The sequence below is a fragment of the Triturus cristatus genome, chromosome 8 (genome assembly GCF_964204655.1).
Source record: "Triturus cristatus chromosome 8, aTriCri1.1, whole genome shotgun sequence".
NCBI lineage: Eukaryota > Metazoa > Chordata > Amphibia > Caudata > Salamandridae > Triturus > Triturus cristatus.
The window spans coordinates 1,244,250,558-1,244,274,457 of NC_140591.1; the positions used below are offsets into that span (position 1 = coordinate 1,244,250,558).

The following is a 23,900-nucleotide window of genomic DNA, read 5'->3' on the forward strand; positions in this document are numbered from 1 at the left end:
GCCAAATGTCGTAACCAGTCAGCCACTCTTGGTGTGAGAGGGTACATCCATCTGATGGCCAACAGGAGAAATTTCCTACTAAGATTTTTTTTCTTCAGAGCCAGGACCATCCCCAACTGGCAGTGTCCAACATCCCTGGAAATGGACCATCCTGTGACTTGTCGACGAAGTTTCAGAATGCTGGACATGGTCCTGGAGAATAGTAGGCAAGAGTGACCCTGATGGTGGTTTTGCTGTCTGTTTGGAGTGAGAAGTTGAGGTGTTCCATGGCTGGCGTGATGTCGTCATTGCAGTGAAAGCCCTTTTGGTCATAGGGGGGTTCTGGCCTTTGAAATAGGAATTAGGTGTTATGCTCACTACTTCCTTGTGCCGAAGGAGGACCGAGACCATTGTCCTATTTTAGATCTCTACCCTCTCAAAGCCTTCCTCTAGAAGCACAAATTCAAGATACTAACACTAGTCAACGTTCTGTCTGCCCTCAATCCCGGAGACTGGATTGTGGCCTTGGAACTGCAGAATGCATATTTTTGCATCCCTGTTCCACAGGCCTTACCTGTGTTTCATTGCAGGCAAAGAGCATTTTCAGTTCACAGTGCTCCCCTTTGGGCTCACCAGTGCCCCTTAGGTTCTCATGATATTGATAGTGGTGGTCACAGCCCAACTATGAAGGTCAATGGTACCAGTCTTCCCCTACCTTGACGACTGGCTTTGGAAGGTGAGCTTACCCCAGGAAGCTGTCAACCACCTCCAAATGCAGAGCATCATAATATCATTGGGGTTCACTTTAAAGTAGCCAGAGTCGCACCTGACTCCTTCATTAATACGCCCTTTCATCTGAGACATTTTGGATACAGCATGCGTCGTAAAGGGCCCCTTTTTGCATGGTTGCCCCCTACTTTTTGCCTAATGTTGGTGTACTTTGTGTGCCCTGGGTTCCTGCCAACCAGGTACCCAGGGCCTATGTTCTTTCCCTAAACTGTACTGTTGCAAAACCCAATTGCAAACTCTCTGGCCACATGCAAGTCCCTTGTAAAAGGTATCACACGTACCAAGGACACTGTTTACAGGGAAGGCCTCTAAGGGCTGCAGCACTTATTGTGCCATCTTTAGAGGCCCTGTACCTTTACACACACAGACTGCCATTGCAGGCTGCGTCTTTTGGTGCAGACCAAAGTGAAGTCGACATGGCACACATCCCTGTGTAAAAGACATACAATTGATGGACGGAATGCAGAACAAAACAAAACATTCACCCCCAGTCAAGAGATCTGGGTTAAATCCATCATTCTTTTGCTCACCAAGCCACCCCAGTTTTGACCTGGCCATATGCAAATAACTTCTTGACCCTGCGCCTCATGGGAACAAGCGAGCCCTGACTGCCAAGCCAGGTCCTCCCTGGGCTGGAAACAAGCATCCTAGGACGGGTTTTGGGGTTTCACCCTTCATCAGCCAGGATAGCTTGAATCCAGTGGCACAGTGAGCCCGGGACCCACGTCTGGGCATACCCGGTGCACTTAGGGCGAGAAAGCAAAAGAGACACAATTGATGGACGGAATGCAGAACAAATCAAAACATTCTCCCCAAGTCTAGAGATCTGGGTTAAATCCATCATTCTTTTGCCCACCATGCCACCCCAGTTTAGACCTGGTCATATGCAAATTGGTCTTGACCCTGTGCCTCATGGGAACAGTCCAGCCCGACTGTTCCCATTGGGAGCAGGGTCAAGACTGATTTGCATATGGCTGGCTCCAAACTGGAATGGCATGGTGAGCAAAAAAACAATGGATTTAGGCCCAGATCTCTGTACTGGGGTGAATGTGTGACATTGTTCTGCATTCTGTCCATCAGTAGTTCTTTTTGCATTTGTCACCCCGAGTGGGACGGGTATGATCAGACGCGAGTCCCGTGCTCTCCATGCCACTGGAATCAAGCTAACCTGGCTGAAGAGGGGTGAAACCCCGAAACCGGTCCTAGGATGCTTGTTCCAGTCCAGGGAGGACCTGGCTTGGCAGTTCGGGCTGGACTGCTCCCATTGTGCGCAGGGTCAGGACTGATTTGCATATGGCTGGGTCCAAACTGGAATGGCATGGTGAGCAAAAAAAAGATGGATTTAGGCCCAGATCTCTGTACTGGGGTGAATGTATGACATTGTTTTGCATTCTATCCATCAATTGTTCTTTTTGCATTTGTCACCCTGAGTGGTTCGGGTATGCCCATTTGTGGGTCCCGTGCTCTTCATGCCACTTGAGTTGAGCTATTCTAGCTGATGAGGGGTGAAGCACTGAAACCGTTCCTAGGATGCTTGTTTCCAGTCCAGGGAGGACCTGGCCTGGTAGTTCGGGCTGGACTGTTTCCATTGGGCGCAGGGTCAGGACTGATTTGCATATGGCTGGGTCCAAACTGGAATGGCATGGTGAGCAAAAAAAAGATGGATTTAGGCCCAGATCTCTCTACTGGGGTGAATGTATGACATTGTTCTGCATTCTGTCCATCAATTGTTCTTTTTACACATCACTGTGCGCCATGCCTACAATCCACTGCCCTGGCATAGGTAAGCCACTCCTCTAGCTGGGTGCACTATACCAGTGCATGAGCCCTGTACCCCTACACGTTCTAAGTCATTACTTAGGCGTTGTATGTACAGTAATGCCATAAAGAGTATATGGTCTGGGAGTTTGTCATTAAAGGACAAATGGTGCAGATGCTCACAGACAACACCACTGCCATGTGGTATTGCAATAAGCAGGGCTGAGTGGGGTATTGGATCCTGTGGTAGAAGGCTTGTGCCACTGGAAGTAGCTGGACCACCAAGAGTTTTCTTTAATGGTGATCCACCTGGCTGTATCTTTAAATATTATGGTGGACTAACTCAGTTGCAGGCACATAGCAGATCACTAATGACAGTTCCACCCAGTGATGGCACAGGCCATCTCAGCGCAATGGAGAAAACAACAGCTTCATCTTTTCACCAATGTCGAGAACATGCAGTGGCAGCACTTTTGCATGCTGGAATTTCCAATGCAGCTGTCACTCAGAGACTCATTTGGTCTACAGTGGAGATCTGAAAGAAACACGTTAGTTAGATTCCTCACCTTAGAATATCCCCAGGCGTCAGACTGGATCCGGAAGATTTTTCGTCAGCAATACCCCTTGCGCGTCGCTAGGCGTCGTCTGCAGCTCCGCGTCCGTCGTCGGCGTCGTGCGCCGGAATGACGTCGTCGGAGTACTTAGACGCCGCCCTCGCGCGCTGACGTCAGTTCTTCTTTTTTCCGCGCCAGTAAGCGCAGATCCGGGAGAGCTACCCCTTTAGTCATTTTTTGACTAACTTTTTCGATCCTTTTTGATCTTGTCAATCGACTCCGGTGCCGGTAGGATGCCTGGTTTTAAAGCCTGTGCTGACTGTAGCCGCCTGATGTCGGTTACGGACCATCACCGCCGGTGCCTTTACTGCTTGGGCCTCGACCACGACGCGGAGTCGTGTTCCGACTGCAAGGCCCCGACCTCGAAGGCTAGACGGGAGCGGTCCCGTAAGCTTCTCGAGATCCGCCACTCGGCTCCGCGCGTCGCTCGATCCCGGTCAAGTAGGAGGTCCAAGGATCGGTCGCGGAGCCGCAGCCGACGTCACCATCGGTCGTCGGGATCCAAGTCTTCGGGTAAGTCGAAGCATTCCAAGAAGTCCAAGAGGCGACACCGCTCTTCGGACTCCCCTCGCCGGTCGCGCGACTCGGCCGAGGGTCAGGGTGGTTCCACCCCCGCGGCTCCGGCGGAGCCGCAGGCGCCGCGCACGTCCCCATACCCGCCGGTCCCTGGGACTGACGCGACGCCGACGGAGGTCAGTGCCTTCCTCTCGGCCATGAGGAGCCTGGCCCCGCCGTCGGCGCCTGCTGGAGCGCCTTCGGGCCCCGCGGACCCGACAGGGCTGCCTTGCCTGCCGGTGGCTCCGGCCCCGGCGTCGTCGACGGCTCCGGCCTCGATGCCGCAAGCGCCTGAGGGACCCGTTCCCGAGTCCCTGCCGACGCCGGTCGACCTCGTCACGCCTCCTCCGCCCGGCGTCGACGCCGGTGCCACCGCCGACGTCGACTCCGCTCGACGTCGTGCCCCAGTTCAGTCCCACCCCGGACCCGGCGCCGCTACGGCGTCGCTAGAGACACACTATGTCTACCGACCGGCTCCGTACCTTCCTCCTGTATACCAGGAATCGGATGATGGGGACAATTGGGAGGGATCCGAGGATCCTATGGCCGCTCAGGCTCAAATGTCACAGGACTGGGCAGATGAACTGGGGGAGGCCAGTGGCCTGGATACCTCTCCAGACACTGGATTCGTCTCTCCTCCGACTGTGGCTTCGGAGGAGGGCGCTGCTTTCTCTGTGGTGCTGCGCAAGGCGACCGCAGCCCTTGGGCTCGAGCTGCCTGCCGTGGCTGTGAGGACTAACGTCCTCACTGAGGTGCTTCAGTCTGCAGCAAGCTCCACTGAGCCTCTGCTGCAATTCAATGAGGCCCTCATTAACGTTCTACAGGGCACCTGGTCCAAGCCCTCCACAGTCCCTCCTGTGGACAGGAACGTCGCCAGGCGCAACCGCCCTGCTCCGGGCGACCCCAGTTTTCTGTCCCAACACCCTACCCCTGAGAGCCTGGTTATCCAGGCCTCCACCTCCCAATCCTCTTTCCCGACCGCCCCGCCGGACCGGGATTCCAAGAGACTAGAACAGTTTGGCAAGAAGCTGTTCTCTTCCCTTAGTTTGGGCCTGCGGTCTTTGAACACCGCTTGTCTCTTGGACCGTTATTCCCACTCTCTGTGGGATGCGGTGGAGGACGCGCTGCCCCTGTGTCCGGAGGAGGTCCGGACACGACTTACCCAGGCTCTGGCCGATGGGAGGGATGCCGCGCGACATGCTATACGATGTGGGCTTGACACCACGGACTCGCTGGGTAGGGCCATTTCTACCACAGTGGCGCTTAGACGTCACGCCTGGCTGCGGTCCACGTCCTTTTCGGGTGATGTCCAGAGCACTCTCATGGACATGCCCTTTGATGGCACTCGCCTTTTTGGCGAGAAAGCGGACAGTGCGCTGAATCGCTTTAAGGACTCCCGGGCTACGGCCAAGTCCTTGGGCCTCTCGGCCCGCGGTCGCAAACTTCCGCATTTCGCCCCTTTCGTGGCCAAGGAAGGGGTGCCTCCTCACGTGCGCCTAGCCACCAGCCGCAGAACCAACCTGCGCGTGGTCGCGGACGTGGTTTCTGCCGAGGTGGTTCTGGAGGACGACGAGTTCAGCCCACATCCACCCCGGCAGCATCCGCCTCAAAGCCTTCCTAGTCCGAGCTTTCAGGCCCATTCCACGCCAGTGGGCGGCAGAGTTCGCCATCACCTCCTCCACTGGCGGTCCATCACATCGGACAGGTGGGTGCTGCAAATCGTCCGAAGGGGCTACTCCCTCCCCTTCGAGACGACACCTCCAGCCATGCCACCGCAGCACCACCATATCTCGGGGGATCATTTGAATCTTCCCCACGAGGAAGTTTCGGCCCTCTTGGCCAAGGGGGCCGTCGAGCGCGTTCCGAGCCCAGAAGTAGGTCGTGGTTGTTATTCCCACTACTTTCTGGTTCCCAAGAAGGGCAAAGGGGGCCTGCGCCCTATCTTGGACCTCCGGAACGTCAATGCCTTCCTCCGGAAGGAAAGGTTCAAGATGTTAACCTTGGCTCAGGTTCTAGCTGCCCTAGACCCTGGAGACTGGATGGTAGCGTTGGACTTGCAGGATGCATATTTCCACATCCCCGTCCTGCCGGCCCACCGTCGTTACCTGCGGTTCACGGTGGGCCAAGAGCACTTTCAGTTTACCGTGCTCCCCTTCGGCCTCACCAGTGCCCCTCGGGTGTTCACGAAAGTGATGGCGGTGGTCGCAGCTCATCTGCGCAGATCAGGAGTTCCAGTCTTCCCCTATCTCGACGACTGGTTGTTGAAGGCGGGCTCGCCCCAGACAGTCGTCTCCCACCTCCAGACTACGGCGGATCTCCTGCATTTGCTGGGATTTTCCATCAACGTGCCGAAGTCACACTTGAGTCCCTCTCAGAAGCTCCTCTTCATCGGAGCGGTTCTCGATTCGGCGCAGTTCCGGGTCTATCCACCGGAACAGCGGGTCCGGGATATACAGGCCCTGATTCCCATCTTTCGGCCTCTATCCTTGGTTTCGGTCAGGCTAGTGTTGCGGCTTCTGGGGCTGATGGCCTCCTGCATCCTACTAGTGCATCACGCCAGGCGGCGCATGCGGGCTCTGCAGTGGGACCTAAAGTTTCAGTGGGCCCAGCATCACGGCAACCAGTCCGACCATGTCTTGATCTCGAAGGGCACTGCACAGCAGTTGCAGTGGTGGCTCACGGACCGCGATTGGGTCGAGGGCAAGAGCCTCTCCCTTCCCCAACCGGAGCATGTCGTAGTGACGGATGCGTCCCTCCTGGGATGGGGTGGCCATATGGGAGAGGCGGAGATCAGAGGCCTCTGGTCTCCGGCGGAGTCTCGTCTCCACATCAACCTGTTGGAGTTGAGAGCGATCCGACTTGCACTGAAAGCCTTCCTTCCCTCTGTCAGGGGAAGTGTCGTGCAGGTGTTCACGGACAACACCACCGCCATGTGGTATTGCAACAAACAGGGCGGGGTGGGGTCGTGGACCCTTTGTCAGGAGGCTCTGCGCCTCTGGACGTGGCTGGAACACCAGGGCGTCACCCTAGTGGTTCAACATCTGGCGGGCTCTCTGAACGCCAGAGCAGACGAACTCAGCCGCCGGTGCATGATGGATCACGAATGGCGTCTGAACTCCGAAGTGGCGCAAGGTCTCTTTCAGCAGTGGGGAGAGCCTTGGTTAGATCTATTCGCCACCGAAGAGAAAGCGCAATGTCAGCAGTTATGCGCGTTGGAATTTCCAAGGCGGCACTCGCTCGGCGACGCTTTTCGTCACGAGTGGAGTTGCGGTCTGTTGTACGCCTTTCCGCCTATACCACTTCTGCCCAGAGTGCTGAAGAAGATCAGGCACGACCGGGCCCAAGTCATCTTGGTGGCTCCGGATTGGGCACGAAGGTACTGGTATCCCGAGCTACTCAGTATGCTGACCGATCCTCCGATACGTCTGCCCCTTCGGGAGGATCTTCTGTCGCAGCAGCAGGGGGTGGTCCTCCACCCGAACCTGTCCAGCCTCCACCTCCATGCGTGGAGATTGAGCGGCGGCAGTTGATGCCATTTGACTTGCCTCCTGAAGTCTGTGATATCATTCTGGCAGCCAGGCGTCCCTCCACAAAGACGGTATACGCCTGCCGGTGGAACAAATTTGTGGCATGGTGCACAGCAAAGGCTGTGGATCCCCTTTCCGCCCCTCTTTCTGAGGTTCTCCTCTTTCTTCTTTCTTTGGCCCGGCAGGGCTCTGCCCTGGGCACTCTGAAAGGTTATCTTGCTGCCATCTCTGCCTTCTTGCGGCTTCCTGATCAGCTTTCTCTTTTCAAGTCCCCTGTAGTTACACGCTTTCTAAAAGGCATTACTCACACGTTCCCTCCTGTCCCTTTTGTAATGCCTCAGTGGGACTTGAATCTGGTCTTGACATTCCTGATGTGCGCTCCCTTTGAGCCTCTTCACAATTGTCCTCTTCGTCTGCTGACGCTTAAGACTGCTTTTCTGGTAGCCATCACCTCGGCTAGACGGGTGAGTGAGCTCCAGGCTTTATCTTCAAAGCCTCCTTTTCTCTCTGTCCATCCGGACAAGGTTGTCCTTCGGCCTCGTCCCTCCTTTCTTCCGAAAGTGGTGACTCCATTTCATCTTGGGCAGTCTGTCACCTTGCCCACCTTCTTTCCGCCTCCGCATCCTTCCAAAGAGGAAGAGAGGCTCCACCGTCTGGACCCAAAACGTGCGCTCTCCTTTTATCTGGACCGCACAAAGCAGTTCCGGGTGGACGACCAACTTTTCGTTGGATACGTGGGTGCTAAGAAGGGGAAAGCTGTGCACAAACGGACCATCTCTCGGTGGGTCGTTTTGTGCATCAAAATTTGTTACTCCTTGGCAAAAAAGGACCCTCCTGTTGGGCTGCGCGCCCATTCTACTCGGGCCACAGCGGCTACTACTGCTTTGGGACGGGGTGTCCCTTTGCAGGACATCTGTCAGGCGGCGACGTGGGCTTCGCTACACACGTTTGCCAGGCATTATTGCCTTGACAGCCAAGTCCGGAGGGATGGCTTCTTTGGCCGTTCTGTCCTCCAGGACTTTCTGGTGTGATCTTGGTTCGCAGACCCTCCACCGGGGACGGTATTGCTTGGGTATCTATTCTAAGGTGAGGAATCTAACTAACGTGTTTCTTTCAGATGAACAAGTTACTTACCTTCGGTAACGATGTATCTGTAAGAAACATTAGTTAGTTAGATTCCTCACCGACCCACCCATCCTCCCCGTTCTGCGAACTGACATCTAGGGTTAAGGTTATCCTTTTCAGGCCCCTAGATTTTATTTTTGGCACCAGTGTCTGTCTTTGCATGGCTCTGCGTTCCTGGCGCGGAAAGCTATGTACAAGAACTGACGTCAGCGCGCGAGGGCGGCGTCTAAGTACTCCGACGTCATTCCGGCGCACGACGCCGACGACGGACGCGGAGCCGCAGACGACACCTAGCGACGCGCAAGGGGTATTGCTGACGAAAAATCTTCCGGATCCAGTCTGACGCCTGGGGATATTCTAAGGTGAGGAATCTAACTAACTAATGTTTCTTACAGATACATCCTTACCGAAGGTAAGTAACTTGTTCTTTAAGACGCTCCACATTTATCCCTTAAGACTTCTACCTTAAAGAAAGTCTTTCTCATTGCTATATTATCGGCTAGGCATGTGTCTGAACAAACTCTGTGTATATCCACCTTACCCCACCTTCTTCCTTGATAAGTTGATTTTGAGGACCCGGGGTTCCTTTCTACCTAAATTTGGCTTGGACTGTCACCCTCCCAGTATTTTTTGCTCTACCTTATTCTTCCAAGGAGGAAGAGAAACGCCATTGCTTTAATCCTAAAAGAGCATTGAAATTCTAAATCGTCCTTACCAAGGAATATCTGAAAGAAAATAGTGATAGATTCCTTACCTTAGAATTACCCCCAGGCGTCAGACTGGATCCGGAAAGTTTTCGTCAGCAGTACCCCTGCGTGTCGGTAGGTGGTGTCGTGCGGCTCCACGTCCGCCGTTGGTGTCGTGGTCTCCGAGATGACATCGTGGGCGCTACTTAGACGCCGCCCACGCGTGCTGACGTCAGTTCTTTCTTTTTCCACGCCAGCAAGTGCAGATCCGGGAAGAGCAGGAACCCCCAATTTTTGACTGACTTTTTGAGGCCTTTTTGTTTCTATTTTTTGTTCGAGTATTCGACTCCTGATGCAGTTAGGATGCCCGGTTTTAAGTCCTGCAAGGACTGTCACCATATGATGTCGGTGATGGACCCGCACCGTGTGTGTCTTTTCTGCCTGCGGCGTGACCACGACCGCAAGTCGTGCCCCGACTGCCGGGCCATGACGCCGAAGTCTTTGCGGGAGCGGTCCCGAAAGCTGCTTGAGGCCCGGCAGTCGATTCCGCGTCGTTCGAGGTCCCGTGGTAGGTCGAGGGACCGTGCGCGGAGTCATCACCATCGATCTTCGGGATCAAAGTCTTCGCACTCGGGGTCAGGTAAGGCGAAGCACAAGAAGTCGAAGAAACGTCGTCGTTCTTTAACTTTCCCTCGCCGGTCGCGTGACGCAGCTGAGGGTGTGGGTGGTGCTACGGTGTCAACGCCGGCCTACCCCCCTTTCTCGGGTCCGTCGGCAACTCCGGCCCATATACAGGATTTCCTGTCGGCCATGGCTCGCCTCTTTGGGCCATCGGGTCCCGCTGTTGCACCTTTGGGCCCCACGGTCCCGACTGGGGGTCCTCGCCTTTCATCGCCGGTGGCTCCGCTCCCGGTGTCGCTGCCGGCTCCAGCCTCAGCGCCGCAGGATATCCCTGGATCCAGGCCTGGATCCCAGTCGACGCCGGTTGACCTTATAGCACCTCCACAGACCCCACTTCCGATGTCGCCCGCTCCTCGAGACGATGCCGACCCCGGTTTCAGCCCCAAAGTGGACATGGCATCGGGCCAGTGTCAATCGATGCCGTTCTCGACGTTGCTCGGGGATTTCTATCCCCCTGTCCCTGCTCCTTATTTCAGGCCTGTTGAACGGCCAGAGAAGGAAGGAGAGGACTGGGAGGGTTCTGAGGACCCTCTCGCAGCTGATTGCGAGTATGAACAGGACTGGGCAGAGGAGTTGGGGGAAGCCAGTGTTCTGGATACCTCACCAGACCTTGGCATGCTGTCTCCTCCTACCGTGGCTACGGAGGAGGGTGCTAGTTATGCTGTGGTGTTGCGTAGGGCGGCGAGACCTACACCTCGTGCTCCCTACTGTGGCTGTCAGGACTAACCTCCTGACAGAAGTGCTTCAGCCAGCAGCTACTTCTGTGCAGCCGCTGCTTCCCTTCAATGAAGCACTTTCTGACGTTCTTTTGGGCACCTGGTCTAGGCCCACCACAGGTGCTCCTGTGGATAGGAACATGGCGTGACGCCATCGCCCGGCTCCGGGTCACCCTGTTTTCCTCTCCCAACACCTTCCCCCCCCCCCTCCCGGAGAGCTTGGTTGTTCAAGCCTCTGCTGCCCCAACCGCCTTCCCTCCCGCACCACTGGATAGGGAATCCAAGAAACTGGATCAGTTCGGAAAGAAGATTATTTCTTCCGCCAGTTCTGCGCTGCGGTCCGTGAACACTGCATGCCTCTTGGACCGTTATTCCGACTCTCTGTGGGATACGGTGGTGCAAGTGCTGCCTCAGTGTCCGGAGGAGGCCCGGACAGCTCTCTCCCAGGCTGTTGCAGAGGGGCGAGACGCAGCTAAGTACATGATTCGTTGTGGCCTAGACATTGCCGACTTACTGGGCAGATCGATTGCAACGACGGTGACAGTCAGACGCCACGTTTGGTTGAAGACAACTGGATTTTCGGGGTATGTCCAAAGCACAGTTATGGACATGCCTTTTGATGGTCGTCGCCTCTTTTGCGACAAAGCAGACCGCGCGTTGGAGCGGTTTAACGACTTACGGGCTACGGCCAATTCCTTGGGACTCTCTGCAGTCCGCCCTCCTCCGCCTTCTGCTTTTCGCTCCTTTTGTGGCACCGGAAGGTGCACTCCGCAGCGTTCGCAACAGAGCCACAAGCCTGCGCAGCAATCCCAGCGCGGACGCGGATTCCGCCGTGGCGGACCAAGGGGCCAGCGGGCGGGTCAGTCCACATCCACCCCGGCCACCTCTGCCTCCAAACGTTCCTAGTCCGAACTTTCAGGCCCATCAAACACCAGTGGGCGGCAGGCTTCGCCATCACCTCCCCCGCTGGCGCCCCATCACATCGGACAGGTGGGTTTTAGAGATAGTCCGAAGGAGCAACTCCCTCCCCTTCGAGACTACCCTTCAGGCCATGCCACATCAGTACCACCGCATGTCGGGGGATCACTTGGTGCTTCTTCAGCAGGAAGTTGCGGCACTCTTGGCCAAGGGGGCCATTGAGCGCGTTCCTACGCCAGAAGTAGGTTGTGGTTGCTATTCCCACTACTTTCTGGGGCTAAAGGAGGACAAGGGCCTGCGTCCTATTTTAGACCTCCGGAACGTCAATCGCTTCCTCCGCAAAGAGAAGTTCAAGATGCTCACTTTGGCTCAGGTCTTGTCTGCTCTCGATCCACAAGACTGGTAGCGCTGGACTTGCAGGATGCTTACTTCCAAATCCCAGTCCTGCGGGCCCACCGGCGTTACCTGCGGTTCACGGTAGGCCACGAGCACTTTCGGTTCACCGTGCTCCAATTTGGCCTTACCAGCGCCCTTCAAGTGTTCACGAAAGTGATGGCGGTGGTCTCAGCTCATCTGCGCAGATCAGGGGTTTCAGTTTTCCCCTATCTCGACGATTGGTTGTTGAAGGCGGGCTCACCCCAGCAAGTCGTCTCCCACCTCCAGACTACGGCCGACCTCCTGCATTTGCTGGGGTTCTCCATCAATGTGCCGAAGTCGCATCTGAGTCCCTCCCAGAAGCTCCTCTTCATCGGAGCGGTTCTGGACTCGGTGCAGTTCCGGGCTTATCCTCCGGAACAGCGGGTCCGGGATATTCAGGCTCTGATTCCCATCTTTCAGCCTCTATCCCGGGTTTAGGTCAGCTTGGTGCTGCGGCTTCTGGGTCTGATGGCCTCCTGCATCCTGTTAGTGCATCACGCCAGGTGGCGAATGCGGGCTCTGCAGTGGGACCTGAAGTTTCAGTGGGCCCAGCATCGGGGCAACCTGTCCGACAGCAGTTTCAGTGGTGGATCACGGACCGCGATTGGGTCAGCGGCAGATCCCTCTCCCTACCCCAACCGGAGCACGTAGTAGTGACAGATGCGTCCCCCCTGGGATGGGGGGGGCCACATGGAGGAGGCGGAGATCAGAGGACTCTGGCTCCGGCTGAGTCTCGGCTCCATATCAACCTTTTGGAGCTGAGAGCGATCCGACTTGCACTGCCTTGAATATCAACACAGCCCTAAAGAGATAAAAAGGACTGTACTGAAAAAGATGCAGGGAGCAAACGTTGATAGCCTCCTCTCCAAGTTTGAGGCAAAAACCATTATGTACCTGAATACAATCGATAACGGATTGAATGAACTTAGTGAACTCAACCACTGAGCTTGAGCCAGTCTCGCTCTTGTTCTTCTTTCTTTCCGCTCCCATGCAAGTTTGTACATTTCTTTGTAGATTTCAGTAGTCTACAATGAAAGGTGAAAAGGCTAATAGAACATCACCAGTGTTTTAATACATGTGGCTATAACTCTGGCAGCCTTGACAATTAGAGTAACTATTTCAAGGGTTGACCATAGACCTATCCTCACAACAGGCAATGTGAATTCCTCTTTGTAATAATGTATATCGTAAACGCAAAATTGTTGAAACAAAATCTTTGTAAATAAGAAAATGGCAATGTGGAATTATGTTATTAACGCCCATTTGTATGTGGAACTTAGTCCGTAAGCATTATCGTTAGATGGCAATGTGGAAATATGTCATTATCGTCCATCTGTATGTGGAACTTACCCCGTAAGCATTATCGTTAGAAACTGTTTATTTGATTTTTTTTCTGGTTTATTAGGAAAGATAAAACTGTAACATTTTAGTAAAGATCCCAAATCCAGCCATGGGAACCTTATTGATTAACAAAACACATGCATTCTCTTTTTTGTACGAGCGCAGAAGACTTAAGTAGAATGTAGTTCGAACATTACCGGGACTAGTAGTCCATATAAAGTTTTACAATAAAAAGGCTTAAGGTCCTGTGGCTAAGTCAGAATTTCATGTCAGATGATGATACTCTCTCTGACATGTTATTAAATTCAAAACTTGCACACGGGTTCAAATCGTGCCGTGAAACAGCAATGTTAAATGCACCTCTGCAACAATATATCAAGAGGTCCACGTAAACTTGAGCTTGCGTGTTAATATTACCCACACAATTTGTTTAAATAAAGCTTTGCGCATCACGGCTGAGTTAGTATGGTAACATGAGCGTCTCACGGCCGATGAGACACGCCCCCTGTCACGTCATCAGATGCAGTACCCGGAAAGATCTATATTACTTCCGGTGTGAACGCGATCTCGCGTTGTGCGATGAATTCAGCTTGGAATGAATTATTGAAGGACACCGCACTACTAAGCGCCTTGGTGTAAGACCTCAACCGACACGCAATTTATTTGCAAACAGGACAGTCTCTACGCAGCTGAGCTGATGCAGTTTAAGATCGAACGCTTCCTGGGCATGCTAGGTAAGATCCCATAATATTCAGACTAAGTTTCGCGCACTGGGTGTACACGGACCACTCGTCACCCTTGATTTTACACCCTATCGTGATGGATGTTTCCCGTACAATATTAAGCAACGTACGGCAGGAAACAAAAAGAGAATACACAGAGCCGGGGTCAAGCCCGTATAATGATTTTGCACTTTCACCCCCACCACGTTGTCGATATACGGTATAATGCATACTGTCACTCCCCTAATGCTACGACTGGCATTTTAAGCACTCGTGTGGAGAGGATCGGTCGGCGCACATTTAGCCACATAGAAACACAGTTCCGTTCGCAATTTTTTTTTTTCGTTAATCACACTTTTGAGAACATTAGTTCTAATAAACAGAGCATGCAGATTGATGGACAGGTTACATAACATTGACCATATGTCCTCTTTTGCCTTAGTTTAAAGAATTTTGCTAGGGGACACGAGAACCAAGGATTTTATGTCTTCAAATGTCGCTGTGGTACGTAGGAACATCCTTTTATCTTAATAAATCACTCTACTTGTAAATATTTTGTAATTTCCTTTGAGTCCTGAATAGTAAAATGGTCTTCTTTATACGATTAGATACCTCCAGTCCTCCGTATAAAATTCGTCCACCCTGATGAAGACCTTCGTTAACAAGTGCCACGTAGAAGGTTGAAACGCGTTGGTTCCTTGATGAGGCAAGCCTTAAATAACCAAGGAAACAAAACGACGTCAAGTCTCCGGCTCTACGCTCAAAGTATTTAAAATAGCGGCGTAAACCTGGTTTCCTAAAGCCTGTAGGCTACCTCTCTCTGGCTTTTAAATAGACTAAAACTCTGTGAGGACTATACGAACAGGAGTCCCTATAGCTTCTTGTGAACTACACAAGACTTTCTTCATGTGTATAATATTTCACACATTGCTGTTTATAAAAAGTATAAGGATTTTTTGTATCCACTACATGGATTTGTTTTTGTCTTTTATGTCAGTATTGTAAAAGTATATGATATTGTATTTGCCCTTTATTTGAGTATTGTAAAGCTTTCTCAAGCATTTTTGTTTGTGTTTTAGTAACAGCTGCACAGAATCAACAGGTCTTGATGGAAAAAAATATAAAACGCAGTATTTGTATATTAAATGCAACTTAGTGGAAAATAAAAATCCACTTAAAAAATCTGAAGAGTGTATCTATGGTGTCAGAGGTAATATATTTTGGCAATAGTATTTTGATTCCAACCTCTGTATTCCTTAACAGAATCAATCCCCTGTTGTTTATAAAACCGACTTGCACGGAAGGCCTTCCTTCCCGTTGTCCGGGGAAGTGTGGTGCTGGTGTTCACGGACAACACCACCGCCATGTGGTATTGCAACAAACAGGGCGGGGTGGGGTCGTGGACCCTTTGTCAGGAGGCTCTGCGCCTCTGGACATGGCTGGAACATCAGGGCATCACCCTGGTGGTTCACCATCTGGCGGGCTCTCTGAACGCCAGAGCATAAGAACTCGGCCGCCGGTGCATGATGGATCACGAATGGCGTCTAAACTCTGACATGGCGCGAGGCCTCTTACGGCAGTGGGGAGAGCCTTGGTTAGATCTATTCACCACGGAAGAGAACGCGCAATGTCAGCTGTTCTGCGCGTTGGAGTTTCCAAGGCGGCACTCACTCGGGGATGCCTTTCGTCGCGAGTGGAGTTGCGGTCTGTTGTACGCATTTCCGCCTATACCACTTCTGCCCAGAGTGCTGAAGAAGATCAGGCACGACCAGGCCCAAGTCATCTTGGTGGCTCCGGAGTTGGCACGAAGGTACTGGTATCCCGAGCTACTCAGTCTGTCAATCGATCCCCCGTTACGACTGCATCTTCAGGAGGACCTTCTGTCGCAGAAGCAGGGGACGGTCCTCCACCCGAACCTGTCCAGTCTCCACCTCCATGCATGGAGATTGAACGGCGACAGTTGATGCCATTTGACTTGCTCCCTGAAGTCTGCGATGTGATTCTGGCAGCCAGGCGTCCCTCCACAAAATCGGTATACGCCTGCAGGTGGAACAAATTTGTGGCATGGTGCACAGCAAAGGCTGTGGATGCCCTTTCCGCCCCTCTTTCTGAGGTTCTCCTCTGCTCTGGGCACTCTAAAAGGTTATCTCTCTGCTATCTCTGCTTTCTTACGGCTTCCTGATCAGCCTTCTCTTTTCAAATCCCCTGTTGTTTCTCGCTTCTTCAAGGGCATTACTCACAGGTTTCCTCCTGTCCCTTTCGTAATGCCTCAGTGGGATTTGAATCTGGTATTGACGTATCTGATGTGCGCTCCCTTTGAGCCACTTCATAATTGTCCCCTTCGTCTGTTGACGCTCAAGACTGCTTTCCTGGTTGCCATCACCTCTGCTAGGAGGGCGAGTGAGCTCCTGGCTCTCTCTTCTAAGCCTCATTTTCTTTCTGTCCATCCGGACAAAATTGTTCTCAGGACTCGTCCTTCTTTCCTTCCTAAGGTGGTGACTACCTTTCACATCGGGCAGTCTGTGACGTTGCCCACCTTCTTTCCGCCTCCGCATCCCTTGAAAGAGGAAGAGGGGCTCCACTGTCTGGACCCAAAACGGGCGCTGTCCTTCTATTTGGATCGCACCAAGCAGTTCCGGGTGGACGACTAACTCTTTGCAGGTTACGTGGGCGCTAAGAAGGGACGAGCGGTACACAAACGAACCATCTCTCGGTGGGTCGTTTTGTGTATCAAGGCATGTTATTCCTTAGCTAAAAAGGAACCTCCTGTAGGGCTGCGGGCCCATTCTACTCGGGCCACAGCGGCTACCACTGCCCTGGGCCGGGGAGTCCCCTTGCAGGACATCTGTCAGTCGGCAACATGGGCATCGCTGCACACGTTTGCTAAACATTATTGCCTGGACAGCCAAGTCCGGAGAGACTGCTTCTTTGGCCGTTCTGTTCTCCAGGACTTTCTGGTGTGATCTTGGTTCGCAGACCCACCTCCGGGGTTGGTATTGCTGGGGTATCTATTCTAAGGTGAGGAATCTAACTAACGTGTTTCTTTCAGATGAACAAGTTACTTACCTTCGGTAACGATGTATCTGTAATAAACATTAGTTAGTTAGATTCCTCACCGACCCATCCATCCTCCCCGTTCTGCGAAATGTTATCTAGGGTTGAGGTCACCCCTTTCAGGGCCCTAGAATTTTTTGGCACCAGTGTCGGTCTCTTGCATGGCTCTGCGTTCCTGGCGCGGAAAGCTATGTACAAGAACTGACGTCAGCGCGTGAGGGCGGCGTCTAAGTACTCCGTCATCCCGGCGCACGACGCCTAGCGACGGGCAGGGGTATTGCTGACGAAAACCTTTCCGGATCCAGCCTGACGCCTGGGGATATTCTAAGGTGAGGAATCTAACTAACTAATGTTTCTTACAGATGCATCGTTACCGAAGGTAAGTAACTTGTTCATTAGGACATGCCACACACACCAGGGCATGTCCTACCTTATACTTACAATGCACCCTGCCCATGGGCCTTTCATAGGGGTGTCTGATATAAATAAAAGGGAAGGTTTAGGGACTGGCAAGTGGGTGCACTTGCCCAGTCAGCATGGCAGTACCAGACTGCCCACAGGCTCTGCAATGGCAGACCTGAGACACACTTTACAGGCTGCTTCTGTGGGTGGCACAACCAGTGCTGCAAGCCCACCAGCAGCATTTGGTTTACAAGCCCTGGGCACCCCTGGTGCACTGTACTAGGGTCTGACAAGTAAACCAAACCAACCAATCATGGAGTCACTAATCCATACATCAATTTACAATCGGGAGAGCATATGCACTTTAGCACTGAGGTAAAGCGCCCAGAGTCATAAAACCAAGAAAAACAGGTCAGACAAAATACAGGAGGAAGGCAAAAAGTTCAGGGATGACCCTGCAAAAAGGGCCAAGTCCAACACAGGCACTGATAGAATGTTGGTCAAAGGCAATGCAGCTCCATGGCGTCTAGATGGACATTCCTGCCCAGTGAGTTTTCGTCGTGACCACAGTAGCCTAGCCTGCAGAGGGCTGAAAAGGAGACTCACCAAAAGGTTGGAGGGGTCCATCTTCCAGTGCAGATCTGAATTAAGAGTGGAAGATCCAACTCTACCAGTGGAGCTCTTGGTGATTCTGATGGTGCCCCGTTTATTAACTTTGGCAACAAAGGAGTCAGACTGATTCGGCACCTTAAAGACTTTGTCTGAATATATAGAGCGTGTAGAGAGAGAGAATATAGAGAAAATTCAGTTCACAGTGAGTAGAACCACGTGACATTGGTGGTTGGGGAATGTAGATAAAATATTGAACACTTCTTAAAGTTGATGGTGGTGTATGAATGACTTGCATGGCGCTAGTTGCTTGGATGCATCCTCTAAGAGCATATTGAATGAGCAAGTGCCCCTTGCATTTCCTAATACTATTTCTTTGCTGTAAAGGGGTTCCAGTACTTTCCTGCTCAAGCATCAACTGAGGAAGTTGATGTATGGAATAAAGTGACATTGTGCAAAGTCATCCAAACAATGTAAAACTGCTCACTTTTTATTTGCTAAATAACCCTGTGGCTAGATCTTAAGTAATACTGCCACTGATGTCAGGGGTTGGCCAGGTGCATTTATTAATGTGACACCCGATCAAAAATGTACGATCCATTTGGATCTGTAAATACTGCTTGCAATCTGGGCATTTGTAAGTATTTGGCATGGCTGCTGGTGAAAAGGCTGTTGATCTCATCATGAAAATGGGTGCTATCAGATAAAAAAAAAATTAAAAGCACAGCTACAGTCTGGAGCACGAAAAACATTTATTCACTTACACGGCACTGGGTGACAGTATATATGTCATACTGGTGCCACCAGGACATGACAGATTAAATACATAGGCAGCTTTCTGCCAAAACCTCTTTTCTCCTTTTTGCAGCATGAAACTGTTCTAGATTCACACGCTCTGCATTATTCCACCATTTAGTGATTTGAGTCTGGAAATCTTCTTGTAAGTAAGCAAAGTTTCATTTTGTGCATCAACCATAGGTGGAAGTAACATGACTCATTGTGACCTCAACCGTAAAGCTCTAATGCCCATCCACCGTCTTCAAAAATTCTTTCTTCTTCCAGTGGGTTCAGAAGCAGACCTAAAAGCAAAGAGTCTAGTTACATTCCCTGACCGACCACTATTCTAGCACTAACGCCCAAAGATATTGACACCAGCTGCAGATAAGACTTGTATACAGATTGGCATTGAAAACCCAGGTTTCATGCAGACTTCAATTGTAGGTGGTCCAGGCTGGAGAATTCATGTTTAGATGCCAATTATTTTCTCTTTTGTCTTTAAATACCATTATGAGGTTTTAACTCCTGTTTAAATCTTGACTAAAGTGTCACTAGAAGTTTGCAGCTGGTAGTAATGTATGTAATTTATGCCTATACTGTGATCATGTGTTAGAGGGTATTTTCTGTGCTCTTTGTTTAAACCATACATTTTCGAAAATAAAGAAAATAGTTGTCAGTACAACCAAGATGTTTTCCAAAAGTACCACCGCAGGAGGTATGCAAATTGAAAGCCAACTATGGCAGAGTTTAGTTTTCCTCCGGGTGGCTCAGATGATCTTCAGAACGCCAAAAAGGCAAAGAACATCATTTCCATGACTCCAATGTTGACATCATATAAATTAGAAGTATCCACATCAATGTCCAAAGATATTTTGTCGACTTCAAAAAGACAAAAAGCATGCAGTGCCTCAGGACCATACGTCTTTGGACAGGAAAGATTCAAAATCTAAGACTACATATGGGCCTTAGAAAGCCCTAACATTCAAAAGAAGTACTGAAAAGTGATTTCGGGTCAGCATAGAATTACTGAAGTCTATTTCTGATTTGTTTTATTAAATTATTTTACTGTAATATGTCACCAAGCACAGCTTCTGCCATTTGGCAGGACTAATATGTCAGATAAAAACTGTACTCCTTTTAGAGGATGATCCAAATGATTATCATTTTTTAGACACTAATTGAGTATTTGTGGAGAAATTAGTGTGCACTAAATTGCTTCTGAAGAGTCTGTCTGAGTGTAATTTGAAGTGCTTGAGTTGGCTTCCTTTTAATCATATTTCATGTATTTTAGGTAACCCACCACATTCAAACCCTTACGGCGATCCTAACTTATCTCAGCCCATTATGGCACTTCAGCAGAATGTGGCTGATATTCTGTTTGTGAGAGCTAGTTATGTGAAGAAAATTATTGAAGACTGCAGTAATTCAGAGGAAACCATCAAATTGCTCCGATTTTGCTGCTGGGAGAATCCACAGTTCTCTTCTACAGTCCTGAGCGAACTTCTGTGGCAGGTAACTATTAAAATACATATTGTCAATGTGATGAGAATATTTTAAGTCTTGATTTCTAGATTTAAATTTTTTTTCTTTTTTTTCTATATGTATGTAAGGTTGCATATTCATACACATATGAACTCCGACCATATTTGGATCTCCTCCTCCAGATCTTGTTGATTGAGGACTCCTGGCAAACTCATAGGTTAGTACATTTTTTCTTCTATATATATATATATATATATATATATATATATATATATATATATATATATAACCCTATTATATTCTTCAATTGCAAAAAAAAACTGTCTTTTGTTGAGAAAGTATAATAGTCTACATACAAAGTTTATGCCCAGGAGGTTCTAGCTGGGGATCCTTACCTGTTTTAATTCAGCAGAATGACATACAAATTTTGTTTCTCACACCGGAGATGGTTTCTCCTCCTTTTTAGGTCTCGCTGAGTCAGCGCGCATGGGCTTTAAAAAATGCTACCGCCGGCTACAGCTTGCAGTGCATGTGCGCGCGCTTCAGCAGAGTCGCCATATGGCGCGATTACTGCTGCTCGCGCACATGCACTGCAAGCTGTGGCCGGCGGTAGCATTTTTAGCTTGCTAATCGCGGCACCGGTGCGTTACTTTTAATGTTAAAAGTAAAGCGCCGGTGCCGCGATTATAGCAAAAGTAAAGAAATAGAAACAAACATCTATTTCTTTACTTTTGCTATAATTGCGGCACCGGCGCTTTACTTTTAATGTTAAAAGTAAAGCACCGGTGCCGCGATTAGAAAGAAAACGAGCATTGGCATAGCCAATATGTCTCGCCTTTGGGACCTTAGAAGTGTTTAGCCATGCAACAGTTGCATAACTAAATACTTATAAGGTCCCAGAAGCGAGACCTAATGGCTATGCCAATGCTTGTTCCATTTTGGCCACCTGTGGTATACCATGCTTTACCTACTCCATATAGAAGCACTACTTTCCGCTGGGGATTACTTTCACAGGTTGCTCCAAAACCTTTGAAATGTAAGAGGTGCAAACCTATTGCAGAGCATAACTATCACAGATGTAAATGTCATGTTAGTTTGGTTCCTCCTTGTGACTGACCATTTTAAGTTGTTCATGTTTCTGTGGCTTAACATGCTGATTACAGGACCTTCTGTGGCTCTTATCCAGCCAGCACTCAGGACGTTATTCCTCCCTCTTTCATGTGTGCCATGAAGTGATTAAGAATCCCAAACCAGGGGGTGACTTGGGGCATCAAGATGGCAGTTGCACTCTGAGTGCTTCAGGCCCCTTCATCATCTGCCGCTATCCACCTTCAACTCCTGCTGTTCCCATAATGCACTACTAAACAGCTCCTGTTGCAGCTCTTCTCTACGCCCAGACTGGCTGAAAAGTGATTTGAGATCCCCATGCTAGGTCTGTCCTTTTGGGGTTTGTTTCTCTCCATATAACAAAAAGATTGAGTTCATTCAGTTTTGGTCTTTTTTATATAGTTTATATTGGGTTTTACAGTAGTACACAGAATACATCAAGTACAGTGTCAGTATCATATAATTTTTAGAGTCCAAACAGTTTCTCAACATCACCCCCACTTGCTCCTTCTCCTACCAGTGTGCATCCAGGGTAATTAGACTTCCATGCAAGCGAAGTCAGTCATTGTATATGCAAGGCATGTCCATAACAATACCATTCAATACTATGTCCTCATGTTGGGCAGCTCAAAGACATTCCTGCATTGGCCTCTTCCTAGAGGGGAACTGCAAAGGCACAGGCAACCATTCACTTAATCACAGGCTAACACCACATGCAACACGCATTCTTAAGCACAGTTCAGCCCCTCATGACATTCGTGCCGTCAGTATGGCTGCCCACGCCCATAGGTCATCTTCCAGTTTCTCATCCTTCCTTTTGTGCTTCATGCACTGTTCCTCAGCCACTGCCAACTCTGAAATATGTCTTAGCCAGTCTTCATAGTGTGGAGATTTTGGCATCAGCTGTCTAATAGCAGTACGGTGTTTTGCCAACAATAACCCCAACAGTAAAAACTTCCATCTCATATAGACATCTAGCCGCAGATTCTTTACCTTTGATTTAACCTAGGGCACCATACTGAATCTGAAAAACTTTCTACAGCAGTTCCTCTGCTTATCGGTAGAGAGCATCGAGCGACTCCGTAGCGAAGTAGTCTACTGGATGCGAAGTCACAGGCCATATAAGCCCCCCACCCCACCCCCCGACACACTGACGTAAGTTTTTTCCTTTTTGCGCTTTCATTCGGATCCGGCGAGCTGTACCTCTGGCCATTTTGGCCTATCTCAACGTTTGTCGACGTCATAGTGTGCCTTTTTCTGGTAGTCCTCAGGGTCCTGTCGACGACTGTCAGCCCCGCACCCTCATTCTGTTTCCATGTGGTATCTGGGCGTGTACCGTGACTCCTCAAGGGTGCGGTTCATGTCTTCAGCTTTGGTCTTCAGCGTTGTAGGTGTATCGTATGATACTTTTGGTGGCGCGGTGGTCAAAGGTTCCTCAACGGTCTTCTCCCTTCCGAGAACCCCTTGAAGGCCAGCTCCTACAGTCCTTTGTCTTTGCTGTTGACTGGTAAGTCCCACCATAGGCGGTCTAAGTCGAGGGCTTCCCTGACGGTCTCACATCTCCCTTTATGTTAATTTTGGTTCTTTGCCTCCCTCTGGTGCGCGTCTCTGCCCTAAGGAGGCCAGAGGATCCTTTAGTGACTCAATTCCGGCAGGACCACCCTCTGCGTCAGTGAGGCCCTCTGGATCCATGATCAAATCCATGTCAGCTCCGGTGTTCAGCCCTTCATGGTTCCCACCTGTGACCCCAGTGTTGGATCAGACATGGACAACGCCTATTGCTGCTACTTTGCCTCTCCTCCCAGACGCCGAGGTGTCACCTCTTTGACGCCGGGTGCAGCACTGGCAGAACAGTTCTTTTCGGGCTACCTTCCTCCACCTTCAGAGGAGCCCCCTGCAATTTTCCTATCGGGACACCAGTATTGTGGTGATGTCAGTGATGACCGAAGGGACACTACTCAGCCTCCTCTAGAGTTTCATTGGGTGTCTGCCCTTGGTGAGACTAGTGGCCTTGACTCTTCTCCATCCTCAGGCTTGTTTTCTCCTCCTAGCCTTGCTACTGAGGCTAGCTCTGCTTTTGCTGAGCTTCTGCGGAGGGTTGCTGTGGTTCTGGAGCTGCAGGTCCCTCTTGTAGAGGTGGCCATTGAGGCGCTTTATCAAAGCCAGATGGGGGCTGAGCCTGTGCTCCCCTCAGTGAAGCCCTCTTTGATATTCTGTTGGGCTCTTGGGTTAAACCCATTTCTAGGGCCTCCGTGGACTGGTTTTATAGCGTATTGGCACCATCCTGCCCCTTGGGTCCCGTTCTGCCTCTTCCAGCAACGTAGACTACGCAGATTTGTGGTTCAGGCTGCTACAGCCTCCCCCACATCGGTGCCCTGCCTGACGTCACTCCAGACCAGGAACCTAAAAGTCTAGATGCTCTTGGTTGATAACTTTTCTCCCAGTGGTTCCAATTTGCCGTCCCTTAATGACGCTTGTGTTCTGGGCTTTTTTTCTCACGTGTTGTGAGATTCGGTCTCGCGCCTTCTCCCCTCTTTCCCTGATAACACCTGGGACACTCTTACTCAGCTGTTCCAGGATGGCATTCAGGCGGCTACATTACTAATTCACTGTGGCATGGATACCACAAATACTGTCGGGC

At 50.7% G+C, this 23,900-nt stretch overlaps 1 protein-coding gene across 2 annotated transcripts in view; it reads left to right on the top strand.

Annotated features, from left to right (window-relative positions):
* USP9X (ubiquitin specific peptidase 9 X-linked) overlaps positions 1-23,900 on the top strand; it is a 1,605,828-nt gene that overhangs the window by 1,446,623 nt on the left and 135,305 nt on the right. Inside the window, exons 40-41 of one of the 2 annotated variants that reach the window (XM_085622934.1) lie at positions 19,962-20,182; positions 20,272-20,369. In XM_085622934.1, the coding sequence (XP_085479060.1) occupies positions 19,962-20,182; positions 20,272-20,369 (319 nt within the window). The remainder of the gene's footprint in view (positions 1-19,961; positions 20,183-20,271; positions 20,370-23,900) is intronic. The other variant, XM_085622935.1, reaches the window with a different exon arrangement.